At 35.1% G+C, this 18,241-nt stretch overlaps 1 protein-coding gene across 2 annotated transcripts in view; it reads left to right on the top strand.

Annotated features, from left to right (window-relative positions):
* The window catches only part of LOC121880177 (cGMP-dependent protein kinase, isozyme 2 forms cD5/T2-like), a 106,075-nt gene extending 89,786 nt beyond the window's left edge, over positions 1-16,289 (top strand). For both annotated transcript variants that reach the window (XM_042387301.1, XM_042387302.1), the window contains 2 exons: positions 12,060-12,249; positions 13,090-16,289. In XM_042387301.1, the coding sequence (XP_042243235.1) occupies positions 12,060-12,249; positions 13,090-13,255 (356 nt within the window). In that variant the 3' untranslated portion in view covers positions 13,256-16,289. The remainder of the gene's footprint in view (positions 1-12,059; positions 12,250-13,089) is intronic.
* The last annotated feature ends 1,952 nt before the right edge of the window (positions 16,290-18,241 follow it).

Here is an 18,241-nt window from a genome sequence, read left to right as displayed (position 1 = left end):
CCCCCCTTACAGTTTTTGTTCAGGGCCAAAACAAAGCGCGATATACAGTAGTACCCCGATTTACGATTTACTGGTCAATTGAACCCATGGGGTACCTTTGAAAGTGAAAACTGCGTAAAGTGAACAACAGAACATATGGGATTAATTCCAATAGAGACTGGCCTGACCCCCAAACTCCACTTTTTCCAACACAATACCTATGTTGTAGTAAAAATAACATCTTAATTTTATGATGGTATGCTCACACAATTAATATTTAAGAGAAATACAGTCGCCAGGTTTATGTCCATTCAAATAATGGACTCAAATCCCCCCCCCTCTTCCCAGCTCACTAGCTCCTACCTCTCTGAGAAATGTTTGGGCGAAAACACTAGATTTTAACGTTTAGCAATAAATAATACCTCAGACTAAAGTTAGGTTAATATAATTGACATTTCTGGATTCCTTGCTGTTCAGGGAATATTTTGAATATAAATTTCATATATTTTGCACAAAAGATAAAATATTTGCTTTGTGTAAACCAAATTATTACATTAGATCTAAAATTTGTATGTTTAATGCAAAATCCATGATGTTTATATTCAAAATGATCGTCATATTGTAAGAATTCCAGCAATGTAAATTATATTCTGGCCAGGTAATTTGTATGAATTTTATGAGCTAATTAAAAAAAAAATTATACTTCACCGCTTATATGAGTAGATGCACCGCGGAAAGTGAAAGTCCAGTGAAAATCCGGTTCTGGCAAGGTACGGCGTAAATGAGAAATCGCGGAAAGTGGAACCGTGTAAAGCGGGGTAATACTGTATGCGATTTTGTTCAAAATCAGCATGCTGATTCCAAATCTCATATCCACAGTTCTATTGCGGAATAATTAGAGGTCATAATCACATTCAGAATATTTTTATTAATTTTTTTTTCAATGCTTATTTCAGTACTCGCCAACTATTTGTTTTCGAGGTGATTGGTTGGTATTTTTATGTTTTTCTGGATGTACTTTATTACTAAAATTAATCCCACTAAATTTCAAGTCTGAGAGAAAATCATATTTGGGTGAAAAAACATGTAAGGGCCCCCTCCCTAACAGTTTTTTTCGGGGCCGAAACAAAGTGTGATATATGTGATTTTGTTCAAAATCATAGTATAGGTACTCCTGAGCATGCAGATTCCGAATCACATATCCACAGTTTGATTGCGGAATAATTAAAGGTCTTAATGACACTTAGAATATTTTTATTACATTTTTTCCAATGCTTATTTCAGTTCTCACCAAATATTTGTTTTCGAGGTGATTGGTTGGTATTTTTATGTTTTTCTGGATGCACTTTATTTCTAAAATTAATCCCACTAAATTACAAGTCTTAGAGAAAATCATATTTGGGTGAAAAAAACGCGTAAGGGTCCCCCCTTACAGTTTTTTTCAGGGCCGAAACAAAACGCGATATATGCGCTATTGTTCAAAATCACAGTACCCTGTATAGGTACTCCCGAGCATGCTGATTCTGAATCTCATATCCACAGTTCGATTGCGGAATAATTAGAGGTCGTAATGACACTTAGAATATTTTTATTCCATTTTTTTTCAATACTCATTTCAGTACTCGCCAACTATTTGTTTCCGAGGTGAATGGTTGGCTTTTTAATGGTTTTCTGCATAGACTTTATTACTAAAATTAATACCACTAAATTTCAAGTCAGAGAAAATCATATTTGGGTGAAAAAACACGTAAGGGTCCCCCCTACAGTTTTTTCAGGGCCGAAACAAAGTGTGATATACTGTATGTGATTTTGTTCAAATTCCCAGTTTAGGTACTCCTGAGCATGCTGATTCCGAATCACATATCCACAGTTCGATTGCAGAATAATTAGAGGCCATAATGACACTTAGAATATTTTGATTACATTTTTTTCAATGCTTATTTCAGTACTCGCCAACTATTTGTTTCCGAGGTGATTGGTTTGTATTTTTATATTTTTCTGGATGTACAATATTACTAAAACTAATCCCACTTAATTTCAAGTCTGAGAGAAAATCATATTTGGGTGAGAAAGCACGTAAGGGCCCCCCCTTACAGTTTTTTTCTGGCCGAAACAACGTGCGATAAATCTGATTTTGTTCAAAATCACAGTACAGTATAGGTACTTCTGTGCTTGCTGATTCCGAATCACATATCCACAGTTTGATTGCGGAATAATCAAAGATCGTAATGACACTTAGAATATTTTGATTACAGTAATACCCCGCTTAACAGGGTTTCGCTTAGCGCGATTTCACGTATACTTGGTGCCTCGCCAGAGCTGAACTTTCACTTAACGCGGGTTTTTTCCACGTATACGTGCAGAGTGTCCGGCTCGAGAGCTATTTTTAGATTCGCCCCACCCCCCCACCTGCCACCCTGCCTGACTGCCTGCCTGCCTGCCTGCCTGTTTTAGCTCATAAAATTCATACAAATTACCCGGCCAGAATATAATTTACGTTGCTGGAATTCTTACAATATGATGATCATTTTGAATATAAACATCATAGATTTTGCATTAGACATACAAATTTTAGATATAATGTTTACTCTGAGTAAATATGTTATTTTTTGTGCAAAATATATGATATTTGTATTCAAAATATTCCTGGTCTTACAAGGAATCCAGCAATGTCAATTATATTATCCTAACTTTAGTTTGAGGTATTATTTATTACTAAAAAGGTAAATATTCTGGTTTTCCCACACATCTGGTAGGGACGGTTGGTGGGGGGTGGGGGGGAGGGAGGGACCGACCGACCATCTGTTACCGTGTGAAGAATATTTTTTTTTTTATTAACTGAAGATATTTGTTTTAGCTCATAAAATTCATACAAATTACCCGGTCAGAATATAATTTACATTGCTGGAATTCTTATAATTTGATGATCATTTTGAATATAAACATCATAGATTTTGCATTAGACATACAAATTTTAGATGTAATGTTTACTCTGAGTAAATATGTTATCTTTTGTGCAAAATATATGACATTTATATTCAAAATATTCCTGGTCTTACAAGGAATCCAGAAATGTCAATTATATTATCCTAACTTTAATCTGAGGTATTATTTAATACTAAATGTTAAAATTTAGTTTTTTCACCCAACATCTCTTGAAGGGAGGATTGGTGGGGGGTGGGGGGGGGAGGGTTGGGACTGACCGACCACCTGGGGCGGTTGGAAGAGGGGGGGAGGCAAGGTGGGGTACTTTGATTGACAGATAGTGTCGTGAAGAATATTTTTTTTTTTATTAACTGAAGATACCATATATCTCGGCCTATAAGGCGTCGGGGTGCATAAGACAGCCCCCCCAAATTTCCATTTAAAAAGTAGCTTTTGAGCTCTATTCGCTGTATAAGACCAGTACCCCAAATGTGACACTTACCCACTGACTCAGTAGTCCTCTACCAACCATCCTTGGTTTTCTAAAATAAGGCCAATTCACTTCAAGTAATGTCATCAAATGTTACCCGCTGGTGTAGTGTAAACACTAGTGACGTCACTGAAGCGTCTGCTATTTACCGGTAACTGGAACTAATGTCGGTGTCGAGTAAAATTTTTCCATTTACTTGAAATGGATTTACCGATTTATTTGTTTATTTATTTATTTATAATATACTGTAACATATTAAACACACTGCAAGTATTTTCTTTCATTTATACGCTTGCTTCGCACGAGACGATCGGTGGTGGGAGTGTTCCCTCGTCTCGGTGGTGTGGCTGTGTTCCGACTATTTATACAACAGGTGGTTCAACAGCAACCACCGTATTCTAATTGTGGTGTTTCATTAGGATTTGAGTGAAAAAGGTTACCAGTATGTACTTACTACATACATTTATTACACATATATATATATATATATATATATATATATATATATATATATATATATATATATATATATATATATATATATATATATATATATATATATATATATATATATATATATATATATATATATATATATATATATATATATATATATATACTGAATATACTATGTACAAAAAATGAATGTTCAATGAATTATTTATGGTGCATTAGGGTACTGGTCACTTCTGATGGGCTATAAATAGCCTTCTTTATCTCCCCTACATCTCACCCTGAGCCAGAGGAAGGGTCTTGGTAAATAACATGTTTGCTTATTTTCCATTTACTTTAAATAGATTTACCGAATTATTTGTTTTATTTATTTATTTATAATATACTGTAATATATTAAACACACTGTAATTATTTTCTTTAATTTATAAACTGTTTTGCGACAAAGGAATGTTCTCCAGTAGTGTTTCATTAGGATTTGAGTGAAAAAATATTACGTACTTACTACATACATTTATTACACAAACATATTTATATATACTGTATGTATACATACATACACATGCACACATTTAATTTACTAAGTCACAATATTTTAAAAGCAAATTACCCGACAAGTTAAAAATGTTATTAGCACATGATTATTACTGACGTCATCATGTATTAAAAACCTTCAAAATCCACATCATCAACATCTGACATCATAAGTTCTTCAAGTACATCCTGAGATACATTTATGGCTGCTTCATCATAAGGATCAAATTCCAAATCAGATGACGTGGCTTCGGCTTCTGTTTCATCCTCGTCCTCCCACAACATGTCATCCTCCATGCCATCCATTGAATTAGATATTCCGCACTTTTTAAAAGACTTGATAACTGTCTCCACATTAATATCATTCCATGCCTTGATAACAAAATCACATAGTACATCCAGTTCGGGAGCACGCATATTCCCACCTTTCGTGTAAGACTTTTTGCCGCTGTTCATCCATTTGTTCCATTGTTCACGAACGCGGTCCTTGAATGGTTTGTTTAGACAAACATCAAGTGGTTGTAAAACTGAAGTTAATCCACCAGGAATAACTGCAATGTCACTGTTGTTCCTCGCCATGTTGGTTTTTGTTCCCTCTGTTAAATGACTCGCGAACATATCCCATACTAACAGGCTACGCTGTTTTCGAAAGCCACCAGGTCGCCTACACCATATATGATCAATCCATAACTTTATTCCTTGTTCGTCCATCCACCCTTTCTCGTTGACGTGAACAAAAACTCCAGCCGGGAACTTGATTTTGGGCATTGTTTTCCTCTTGAGAATTAGCATTGGGTTCAACTTGGTTCCGTCTGCCATGCATGAAAGTACTACTGTAAACCGTGTCTTTTCGTGTCCTGTTGTTTTCACTAACACTGTTTTTGCACCCTTTGTATCGACAGTATGATTACCGACCATGTCGAAGTTCATAGGTGTTTCATCCATGTTTCCGATGTTGCTTAATGGATAACAATGTTTCTTACGTTGTTGTATTATGTAGCGATGGAAATTAACAATTTTACAGTTAAGATCTGCTGGTAATTTTTGTGCTATTTTTGTCTTCTGCCTCAGTACCAGATTGCTTCTTTCCATAAAACGGCTACACCATGAAGTCGTGGCTTTGAAGTCTTTGCTGTGCTCTTGATTTTGTTTAGCCCACTTAAGTGCCCACATACGTATCATGTTTCTTGATACAATATACCCATTTTGACGCTGCTCATGGACCATGTCTACTGCGTGCTTCTCTAGAATCGGCCAGTGTGCAGTGCCTCTTCTCATTGCACATTTATTCCTGGGCATACTTCGTAGTAAGTGTTCCTTTGATCTCCAATCCCGCACCATCTTCTCAGTTACACCGTATTCTCTTGAAGCAGCACAATTGTTGTGTGACTGGGCATATGCTATCACTTTCAGCTTAAAACAAGCTTCATATCTCCTGCGTTTAACAATTGGAGCCATGGTGAGGTTTTGTGGTAGCTGGATACAGTATTAATATACCGTAGTGTTCACACGGAGAGAGTGCTATTGCTTATGGAGTGATAACTCAACAACTGGACAAGGCAAATGAGAGAAGGGGTCACCTTACACATGACCTGACGTGGTCACCTTACACATATATGGTAATCATTAAGAATCAAACTCCGAATCAGATGACCTGCCTTCTTCTTCATCATTGTCATGCTAAATTTACCACTGTCGGTAGTTAAAAGAATTAAAAGTCATTTATTGAATATTCTATGTAAAAAAATAAATGTTAAATTAATTATTTATAGGAGAAACGTATTATGATCAATAAATATATGGTATTACTGGCCACTTCAGACACAAAGACGGGATAAAAATAGCCCATCTCCCCCTCTTACAGCTGCCAATGGGAAGCGTGTTGGTAATTAAATTTGATGTTTATTTTCAGTTTGTCTAATTTATCATGTATCAAATTAATATTACTAGAAATTGTGTAGGTAGTAGGCAGCTACCAAACAGGGAGGTACTACTGCCTGGGAAGATATTGGAAGCATAATGTGTTGTCTAATAGTAGACCCTGCTGCCATATGGCATCACGAAAATTGTGACCAAGTCCCAGGTTGCTGACCTGACTTTCTGCCTCATTTACACAATTGCAGGGTCTCAATTGTTTCTCTTACTTTGACAACACAACATACATACAGTATATTATTTCTCAGTTTTGATCTTTTTTTTTAATTTTTGTAACTATAAAGTTAGTTACTTAAAATAAGGCCAATTCACTTCAAGTAATGGCATCAAATATTACCAGCTGGTGTAGTGTAAACACTAGTGACGTCACTTGAGCGTCTGTAATTAACCGTCGATAGTTTCAAGAATTAATGCACTCAGAGGGTCATTTACTGAATATTCTTTGTAAAAAAATAAAATCTAAATCAATTATTTATAGGAGATAAATATTATTATGAGTAAATATACCGATACCGGTATGCATTACTGACCACCTCCACGGCTAAAAATAGCCCAATCTCGCGGTCACTTTCCTTTCTTGTCTCCTCACTGGCAAATGGGGGGGGCGTGGGGAGGGGTGTGTGATGATAGCTGTGTTTATTACAGGGGTATAAATCTCTTTTACGGTATGTTAGACAGGTTTATAATACATTTTTATTATTTTAATATACCGGTAATCTTAATTTGAATCCAGCTTGCCAACGTAAGTTTCAGTATAAAATAATTAGTGGTAAGACCTTGTGAGTGGCTTACGATGTTTCCATCACCACTCTTGACACACTAAACCACAATATTTAAGAGGTAAGAATTTTAAACTTGGTGGTTTAGACGACCCCCTAACTTTGGGCAGATTTTTTTAATGTTCAAATTTCGTCTTATAGGCCGTGATATACGGTACTCATATGGTGAGGTATAAATATTTTTTTTTTATTTAGCTCATAAAATTCATACAAATTACCCGGCCAGAATATAATTTACATTGCTGGAATTCTTACAATTTGGTGATCATTTTGAATATAAACATCATATATTTTGCATTAGACATACAAATTTTAGATAAAATGTTTTCTCTGAGTAAATATGTTATCTTTTGTGCAAAATATATGACATTTATATTCAAAATATTCCTGGTCTTACAAGGAATCGAGCAATGTCAATTGTATTATCCTAACTTTAGTTTGAGGTATTATTTATTAAAATTTAGTGGTTTTCCCCCCAAAATTTCTCAGAGAGGGAAGAGCCAGCAGTGTAGTGTAAGAAGAGGGGGAGGGAGTTGAGTCCATTATTTGAATGGACATTAACTTGGCGACTGTATTTCTCTATTTCTCTTAAGTATTAATTGTGTGCATGGACCATCATAAAATTAAGATGTTATATTTACTAGAACATAGGTATTGTGTGGAAAAAGTGGAGTTTGGGGGTCGGGCCAGTTTCTATTGGAATTAATCCCATATGTTCTGTTGTTCACTTAGCGCGGTTTTCACTTAACACGGTACCCTGTGGGTTTTATTGACCGCGTTAAGCGGGGTACTACTGTACATTTTTTTCAATGCTTATTTCAGTACTTGCCAAATATTAGTTTCCAAGGTGATTGGTTGGTATTTTTATGTTTTTCTTGATGTACTTTATTTCTAAAATTAATCCCACTAAATTACAAGTTTGAGGGAAAATAATATTTGGGTGAAAAAACACGCATGGGTCCCCCCCTTACAGTTTTTTTCAGGCCCGAAAAAAGCGCGATATATGCGATGTTGTTCAAAATCACAGTATAGGTACTCCTGAGCATGCAGTTAGTTTCTGAATCTCATATCCACAGTTCGATTGCGGAATAATTAGAGGTCGTAATGACACTTAGAATATTTTAATTAAATTTTTTTTCAATACTTATTTCAGTACTCGCCAACTATTTGTTTCCGAGGTGATTGGTTGGTATTTTTATGTTTTTCTGGATGTACATTATTACTAAAATTAATACCACTAAATTTTAAGTCTGAGAAAAAATCATATCTGTGTGAAAAAAACAAATAAGGGTGCCCCCTTAAAGTTTTTTTCAGGGCCGATACAAAGTGCGATATATGCGATTTTGTTCAAAATCACAGTATAGGTGCTCTTGAGCATGCTGATTCCGAATCTCATATCCACAGTTCGATTGCGGAATAATTAGAGGTCGTAATGACACATAGAATATTTGTATTACATTTTTTCCAATGCTTATTTCAGTACTCGCCAAATATTTGTTTCCGAGGTGATTGGTTGGTATTTTTGTGTTTTTATGGATGTGCTTTATTTCTAAATTTAATCCCACTAAATTACAAGTCTGAGAGAAAATCGTATTTGGGTGATAAAACACATAAGGGTCTCTCCTTACAATTTTTTTCAGGGCCAAAACAAAGCGCGATATATGCGATTTTGTTCAAAGTCACAGTACAGTGGTCCCTCGGTTAACGAACACAATCTGTTCCAGCAACGTTGTTCGTTAACCGAAAAATTCGTTAACCAAAACCATTGTTTCAATGGGTTTTTGGGTAATTGGTTCCACCTCACCGAAAATTGGCGAAATTCAACAAAAATGGTAGAAAAGTTCACTTACTTTGAGGTGTGTATGTAGAAGGCTCTTGGATGATGATGATGATGGGAATTAGAATGGGGGTGGAGGAGAAGGAAGAAGAGAAGGCATTGGGGTGGAAGAGAAGTCACCCCATGGCACCATTTCACCCATAAAATTTTAGTTCTCTTGGTGTATTTCAAGATTATTTTCTTTAAATCAACACTGCACTGCATTATATATTGTCAATATGTAAAATATATTTCAAAATGACCAATAATTTGCTTGGAAACAGAAAAAAAGCATTTAGTTGAAGAGAGAGTCAAGCAAGATGTTACCTCCAGTGAAAACAGAGAGACTAACGCCTGTTTGCTGTGTTAAGAGGCTGGATGCCGCGCATTAAACTAGTCACTTTACCTTCAATTATGTTCAATAATTGTTAAAATGACTAAAAAATTTAATACAGTATTAAACTTTTAAAATTATTGAATAGTATAAACTTCTTGATATTTACTAAAATAGTAAGGAATTTAAGCCCTAGAACCGATTAATGTATTGGCGGACTAATACTAAAGCTGGTTGACCGGCCAGTGCAAGCGAAAACATGTTGAGGTCGGTTCGTAAGAAATTCGTTAAGCGAATTTTTGTTCGTTAACCGAATTTAAGAATCTTATGGGAGGCAGTTCGTTAACCGAAATTTCGTTAACCGAGGCGTTCGTTAACCGAGGGACCACTGTATAGGTACTCCCGGAGCATGCTGATTCCGAATCTCATATCCACAGTTCGATTGCGGAATAATTAGAGGTCGTAATGATGCTTAGAATATTTTGATTAATTTTTTTTCAATGCTTATTTCAGTACTCGCCACCTATTTGTTTCCGAGGTGATTGGTTGGCATTTTCATGTTTTTCTGGATGTAATTTATTACTAAAATTAATCCCACTAAATTTCAAGTCTGAGAGAAAATCATATTTGGGTGAAAAAACACGTAAAGGTCCCCTCTTACATTTTTTTTCAGGTCCGAAACAAATTGTGATATATGTGATTTTTTTCCAAAATCACAGTATAGGTACTCCTGAGCATGCAGTTAGTTTCTGAATCTCATATCCACAGTTCGATTGCGGAATAATTAGAGGTCGTAATGACACATAGAATATTTTTATTACATTTTTTCCAATGCTTATTTCAGTACTCGCCAAATATTTGTTTCCGCGGTGATTGGTTGGTATTTTTGTGTTTTTCTGGATGTACTTTATTTCTAAATTTAATCCCACTAAATTACAAGTCTGAGAGAAAATCGTATTTGGGTGAAAAAACACGTAAGGGTCTCTCCTTACAATTTTTTTCAGGGCCAAAACAAAGCGCGATATATGCGATTTTGTTCAAAATCACAGTCCAGGTAGTTCTGCTATAACGCGATAATTGTGTTCTTGTAAAATATCGTGTTATAGAAAATCGCGTAATAGAAATAACAGGGCATATGGAGAAAATAGGGTTAGGTGCAGATTACTCGAAATCGAAAAAATTTAGTATTTAGCCTAACACAAAGGATAGCACAGTCTAAATAATGTTACATTCATATCTAATAATGAAATCATACAGTAAATGTAACACTTTACTTGATGGGGGAGAAGGGTGATTTTGAGGTTGATAAAATCAAGCTTCTCTTAAGTGTTATATCCTTTCTTTTACGATCATCAACGGGAATTCTATCACCAGAACGCTTCTTGATAGTAAGCAAAAATCGCGTTATAGCAAACAAGCGTTCGCGTTATACAAATATCGTTCCTAATTCATAAATCGCGTTAGAGCAAATTCACGTTATCAAAACACGCGTTATAGCAGAACTCACTGTACAGTGGTCCCTCGGTTAACGAACACAATCCGTTCCAGCAACGTTGTTCGTTAACCGAAAAATTCGTTAACCAAAACCATTCTTTCAATGGGTTTTTGGGTAATTGGTTCCACCTCACCGAAAATTGGCGAAATTCAACAAAAATGGTAGAAAAGTTCACTTACTTTGAGGTGTGTATGTAGAAGGCTCTTGGATGATGATGATGATGATGAGAATTAGAATGGGGATGGAGGAGAAGGAAGAAGAGAAGGCATTAGGGTGGAAGAGAAGTCACCCCATGGCACCATTTCACCCATAAAATTTTAGTTCTCTTGGTGTATTTCAAGATTATTTTCTTTAAATCAACACTGCACTGCATTATATATTGTCAATATGTAAAATATATTTCAAAATGACCAATAATTTGCTTGGAAACAGAAAAAAAGCATTTAGTTGAAGAGAGTCTCAAGCAAGATGTTACCTCCAGTGAAAACAGAGAGACTAACGCCTGTTTGCTGTGTTAAGAGGCTGGATGCCACACATTAAACTAGTCACTTTACCTTCAATTGTGTTCAATAATTGTTAAAATGACTAAAAAATTTAAATTAAACTTTTAAAATTATTGCATAGTATAAACTTCTTGATATTTACTAAAATAGTAAGGAATTTAAGACCTAGAACCGATTAATGTATTGGCGGACTAATACTAAAGCTGGTTGACCGGCCAGTGCAAGCAAAAACATGTTGAGGTCGGTTCGTAAGAAATTCGTTAAGCGAATTTTTGTTCGTAACCGAATTTAAGAATCTTATGGGAGGCAGTTCGTTAACCGAAATTTCGTTAACCGAGGCGTTCGTTAACCGAGGGACCACTGTATAGGTACTCCCGAGCATGCTGATTCCGAATCTCATATCCACAGTTCGATTGCGGAATAATTAGAGGTCGTAATGATGCTTAGAATATTTTGATTAATTTTTTTTCAATGCTTATTTCAGTACTCGCCAACTATTTGTTTCCAAGGTTATTGGTTGGCATTTTTATGTTTTATGTGTTTCTGGTTTATTGTATACATCAACAAATTTCTTTAAATACAGTACATGTTTTGTGGTGTTTTGTTGCCTTTTTCACAGGAATGTTTCACTGCTTTCATAATGTGAGTCTAGGAAATGTGATATGGTTTATGAAATGTTTTTCAGAAATGGAACCCTTTTGTAAATTGGGGAATTCCTTTACTTGGAAATTTTACTGATGTAACCTGTAATTACTTGAGTACTGCAGTACTTTGTGCTTGACATAATATCTATTTATATGTTCTTTTCTTTTATCAGGAACACCACCTTTTACGGGGCCAGACCCAATGAAGACATACAACTCTATCTTGAAGGGCATTGATGCTGTGGAATTTCCAAGAAACATCACTCGAACTGCAAATGCTCTCATTAAGCGGCTGTGTCGAGATAATCCCGCAGAACGCTTGGGTTACCAGCGTGGAGGCATCAAGGACATACAAAAGCACAAGTAGGTCTAGTAAAGACTGTCAGTGGTTATCATATACTACAAACTGTTTTGTTTAAGCATGTCATCAGATCTTATTCTGTTACAATGCATGGTTTATGCAAAATATTCTTCTGTATAGTATATACATTCAGTAAATCCCACACCTTTAACAAATACAATACTGAACTGTACAGTAGAGGGTATATGTTTCATAAGTAGTAAAAATGAGGCATTGGTTCTGAAATCACATTTTATTGCGGAGTCTGGCTCAAGTGATATATGTAAAGTCAGACAAATTTGTAGGTTAAAAATTCATGGTTTCCCAGACCCCAGTTAATGACTAGAACTAGTCCAAAAAATAAACTTCAAACTTTCCTGCCATCTATCTAAAAAGATGGCTGATGTAAATAAGAACTTATCACTGAAGGCTGTAACTTTTTAATGTCACTTTAATAGGGGAGTTGGTGGTACAGCAATAATGCTGTCCTGGGTTTGAGTCCCGCCCCAGATAAATGTGGGAAGGGTGTTATCCAGTGTGACCAAACATTGCAGGTTTCCTCTGGGTACTGTGCTTTGCTTTCCTTCTGTACTAAGATTGGGCAATAAAGTTATCAGCAAAGTAACAAAGAATGGGACAACTGCCTGAATGGCTACTGTAGTCAAGTATCTACAGTATATATAAAATGAAGGTGTAACTGATTTTTTTATGAGTCCCCAGCCATTATGTTCTAACTTTTTCCAGTCTCCATTATAAAGTGGGTTTCAGAATCAGTCCTTCATTTTTAAAGTATTATTTATTTTTGCATTAAAGCTGCACAGACATTTATAAATGTTATATTGTTGTTTTGTGTATATTTACAGATGGTTTGAAGGCTTCTATTGGGATGGACTGCAGAATCGCACCTTGGCTCCACCTATTGTCCCAAATGTTCGTTCTGTGATTGACTGCAGCAACTTTGACGAGTATCCACCAGACACTGAAGGGCCACCACCAGATGACAATTCAGGCTGGGACATAGATTTCTAGATTTTCAGTTTAGGGATAGAAGTGCCAGAAGACATTTATAAGACTATATTTGAAGGTAGTATTAAATTTTTTTATGACTATATCATAAAAGAATTCCTGGCTTACATAAAATGAAACGTCTTCAAAAATGTCTTGCACAGTCCCAGTTGTGTGTCCTTGCGTGATGTGACAGATTTGCCACAAGAAAGATGCTGAGAATAACTTCAGCTGGTGCTTGAAAGGCATGTCTGCTTCCAAGATGGAAAACAATCAAGTAGATGTATTTGTTTCTCAAACGGCTCCATCATGTGGTGACCAAGTTACTACAAAGTCACAAGATATTACATTATGACTTTTGGTGCTGCTGGCATCCAAGCAAGTGTCCATAACTATATCTGCCAAGGTGCACAAATTGAATAGGTATCTAACATCTGGATCACTGTTATGTAATGCAGGACTGAAGTGTAAATGTGCCACAGATTTTAATACTCTTAAAGCTGATTTTCATGTGTTTTAGATAAAAAGAGTTACTTATTGATGAATATCTCATTTTCCTGACATGCAAATGGGCACATTTGCACACAATTAAATGTTCAGTTGTTAAAAAAGGAAAAGGAGTAGGGCTTTAAATTAACAAGTGTCACAGTGTTCTCAGGAAGACTCAACATGGTGCCTTTATGCAGTGAGTATAAAAACTATTGTTTGTCAGTGTGCTCCTGCCTCTTTACACCTACAAATACTTCAACATATGATGTTCATATCGCATTCTCAGTATCTTCCAAATGACCTTTCTCCACCATTGTGATAATGCAGTTTGTATCCTGTCCAACCTTTTAGCATGGGTTGTAGGTTTTTGTTCTGGGAAGAGCAAGAACCATTATGGAAAGTGGTTGTATATCTTCTTTAACTTTGTTGCAGCAATACTTAAGTTTGTCTTCAGTTGATTGCTGAAAAGTACAGAAAAGATCATATAGTGAAAACTTTTTATGTTTGAAAATGTATATAAATCTATTTAAACTGAATGGTGCTTGGAAATGTCTGAAGTATAAGAATTAGCTATACTTCTTTTAGGTTGTTCTGTGGTCCATGGGCTCTGTATATTCTTTGTTTTAGTGTAATTTGTGATTAATTTCACTTAATTTAGCATTTCACAGCTTCCTCAGATTCCTCCAACTGTAGTGTTATGTCTCTGTGTTTATTATTTTTTTTATATAATTATAATTGATTATTGCAAAACTAAATGGCTATTTGATCAGTCTGCTCATAAGCAATGGCATATTTCATAAGATTTTATAATTTATTAAAAATTCAGTCTTTACTTCCATTGCTGGCTGTTTGGTAAAATACTGTACTGACCAAAATATCAAGTTGATATGCTATTTTCCAATAATTTGCAACAAAATTATCACAAGTTAATGTGTGACCTTTTTGCCTTATTTGCTATAAAGATTGTTTGATAATCTTGTGTTAGCGAGTAACACTTGTTAGCAGTAGACAGCATTCATAATCTTGAAGTTATAAATTCTCTCTGGAATTATAATTAGTTTTCACTCACTTGAAATTAAAGAAATACAATGTGAATGCCTACATTAAGCTAATCTGCCCATAACTGATAACATTATTTTGGTTGACAGGAAATCATAAGCTCTGTCAGAAGTGTATTTGAGAAAGCATATTTCCTGACTTACCGTACTTCTATTAGTTTTATTATGAATGTAAATATTTTATATTATGACAGTTGTAAAAGATTACATAGAAAGACTGATATATACAGTGATTTGCATTTCATCACAAATATTTTAGTATGAGAAGTTTTATTTGGTGTTTGTGCATTTCTTGTATAAGCAACCAAATTAGTTTTTGATGTGAAATGAAGAGAATATCTTGAAATAAAGCTACCAGTAGGTCATATTAGTCATTCATTTAAATGGTTGCAGAGCTTTCGTAAAATTCATGCAAGAGCAAATGATATATTTTACTGGTAAAAGATCAAGGCACTTTACACAATAATTCAGACTGCAGAACTGTGATTTGGGTGTCCTGTTTGTTTTATTAGTGCAATGTTTATTTATACAACTTAATGTTACGTACACCCATTTTATCCTATCACTAAACCACATTAAATAAAACTATATTGTGTATAAATATCAGGCTTAGTAATCTAGTTCTTTGATTTTCTGGAAAGTGAACATTTGGTTCTCCGTAACACGTAAGCTAAATCATGCACATCCAAAGATTGTGTATATTGCTAGTTTTCTTATGTGCTTGCCAACCAAGTTTTTTTTAATGAGTGATTGTTAAAGAATTCAACCAATTCCTTAGGACATTTTCCTAATTAGAGGTCAACATCTGCACATGAATACTTTAAATATTGATTTACTTAATACTGTAAATACTTCAAGGGGAGAATTTTCCTCATTGTGCTATATCAGTTAAAATCAAAATTTGAGTCTGTACTGTAGTGCATTAATACAGTAACTTTCAAATATTGTCATGAGGTTTAATTAAAATAACTGATCATTGCTTTCTATGATTTTACACTTAAAGGCAACATTTTAATATAACAGAGCTATCCAAGCAGTTGACACTAAACAAACTAGGAAATTTGGATTGTTTGGTAAGATGTAGGTGCTTTTATGTTTTTTACAAACTCAACATTATTTTATTAAGTGATCTCAGACCCTAGAAAAGCCTGCAATTCATAAATCTAGTTTTAAGTGGTACCGTTTCTCTGCAAAAAATGAGTGATTTGTTTGTTCATACTGCTACAAAGATCATGATCAAAGTTCTTAAGAAGTGTTTGAAGGATAATGCAAAAATACAATGACAAATACTATTCTTGTCAGTCCCCTTATAGAAAACATTGTCAAGTACTTACCAAGTTCAAACACTATTTAAGAATTTGGATGCATCTATAATGAGCAGAATATCATCACTAAGTGCCTCAATATCATATTTAAGTTACATTAAATTACATTGACCTGTGAAATATCAATGGAATTATTTGTTAACATTCTATACAGAGGCTAAGAGCTTAAATAAAATGTGGAATGGATTGTATCTATTTTATTTCCTATTGGATTGGTCTACTGCACATCTGTAGATGCAGGTACTGTATACAGTCAACCCTCACTTTACGCGGTTAATATAACCCACAGGGTACCGCGGAAAGTGAGAAACGCGTAAAGTGAACAACATAACATATGGGATTAATTGAAATAGAGACCGGGCCGACCCCCAAACTCCACTTTCTGACGACACATAACTATGTTGTAGTAAATATATTATCTTAACTTAATGATGGTATGCACACACAATTAATAATTAAGAGAAATATCAATAATAGTAGGATTTTTAACACTTACATTACTAGAAAAGATGGCTGGGCACACGGGGATGGGCGGTTGGTTCCGAGGCAGAGGACAGATTATTGGCCCTTGCCTGTATCACTTGTATCAATTGTATCACTATCCACCACAGAGGCTTGCAGGGCCTCTTTGTCAAACTCCTCAAAGTCCATATAAGTCCATATCCTCACTATAATTATCACCATCACTGACTTGGGCAGTCTGTGGTGGGTGGCGGGTGAAGAACTCGGTAATGTTTTGATGACTGGGCGACCATATGCGCACCATGCTCGCGCCGCTTACACACCATGGCGGGAGGTTTGGATCCAAAAATGGCGGGGCTCGCCAGCCGCTCTCCGCGTAAAGGGGTACACGCACTGCGGAATGTGAGCATTCCTGTTTCGGCAGGGTACCGCGTAAATGTGGAAACGCAGAATGTGGGACCACGTAAAGCGTGGGTTGACTGTACATGGTATATTAATTGTCTGCATTTAACACATACAATATTTTTTTAAACGCCTTCCCTAACATGTACAGTAAGTCTTCGATATATGCGAGTTCAGCATACCTGTATGTGAATTCACTCGTATGCAAGGACCATAATGTGAGCAAAATTTACTTTTTTGCATCCATTATCCATATTTCTCAAGTAATATGGCTTTCAAGCATTCTGGTATTACCTTCTAGTCCCTTCTAGGAAGAGAATGGGTAATGTTAGAAATTTTGAATCATGAGGTGAGTGAGGGAGCTTCAGCGCTTGGCCATTACTATAACCTGGGTTAGTCCACAATTCAAAATATTAAGAAGAATGCAGACAAGATGTTACAATCCCTGATATGAATTCTGACCCGCTGTAAATCCTCCACCACTACCTACATCATCTTTTCTACCTAAGCTGATGTATCTGCTGTTATTGGTAAGTACAGTATTGTACATATTATTTTATAAATAATAATGTACAGTATTGATTTGTTTTATGTTTTATGGTTTATTTGTCATAGGAACTGCATTTTTCTTAGAAAAGGGGAATTTTTGTCATTTTCTAATGTGGATTTTCATCATAGAAAGCGGGAATTTATCATAGAAAACGGGAAATTTCATCCTAATTTTTTTAATTTCATCACAGAAAATTTGATTTTTCTTCATATAAATCAGGGATGTTTTCATGAAAAACAGAAATTTTCATCATATAAAACACAAATTTTTATCATAGAAACCTAAAATTTTCATCATAGAAAACGGGAATTTTATCATAAAAACGCGAAATTTCATCCTAAAAAAGAACATTTCATCACAGAAAATTGGATTTTTCTTCATATAAATGAGAGATTTTTTCATAGAAAATGAGAATTTTCATCATATAAAACACGAATTTTTTTCATAGCACGCCTCATACATGCAAGCTCACTTTAGTGTTTGAAGGTATGCTACGCGTTCCTTCAGATTCAAAGCCTTTAGCACACCCCATAATTTTACCATTTTGCAACTTTTTTCAACATTTTTCATTTTTGCAACTTTTTCTTCTTCTCATACTGTCTCATCTTAATCTTCTCATTCAATTCTTCTTTTTTTCTTTCGAAAATTTTTAGACTTATAACTTCGCCAGCTTTGAATACGAAGGCTTCGAACTCTAAAGTGAGCTTAAAATTATGGCAACCAT

Source organism: Homarus americanus, unplaced genomic scaffold (assembly GCF_018991925.1).
Source record: "Homarus americanus isolate GMGI-L3 unplaced genomic scaffold, GMGI_Hamer_2.0 scaffold30108, whole genome shotgun sequence".
In the NCBI taxonomy this organism is placed as follows: Eukaryota; Metazoa; Arthropoda; class Malacostraca; order Decapoda; family Nephropidae; genus Homarus; species Homarus americanus.
Note: the sequence above shows the minus strand (reverse complement) of the source record. Positions and strands in the feature narration are given on the sequence as shown.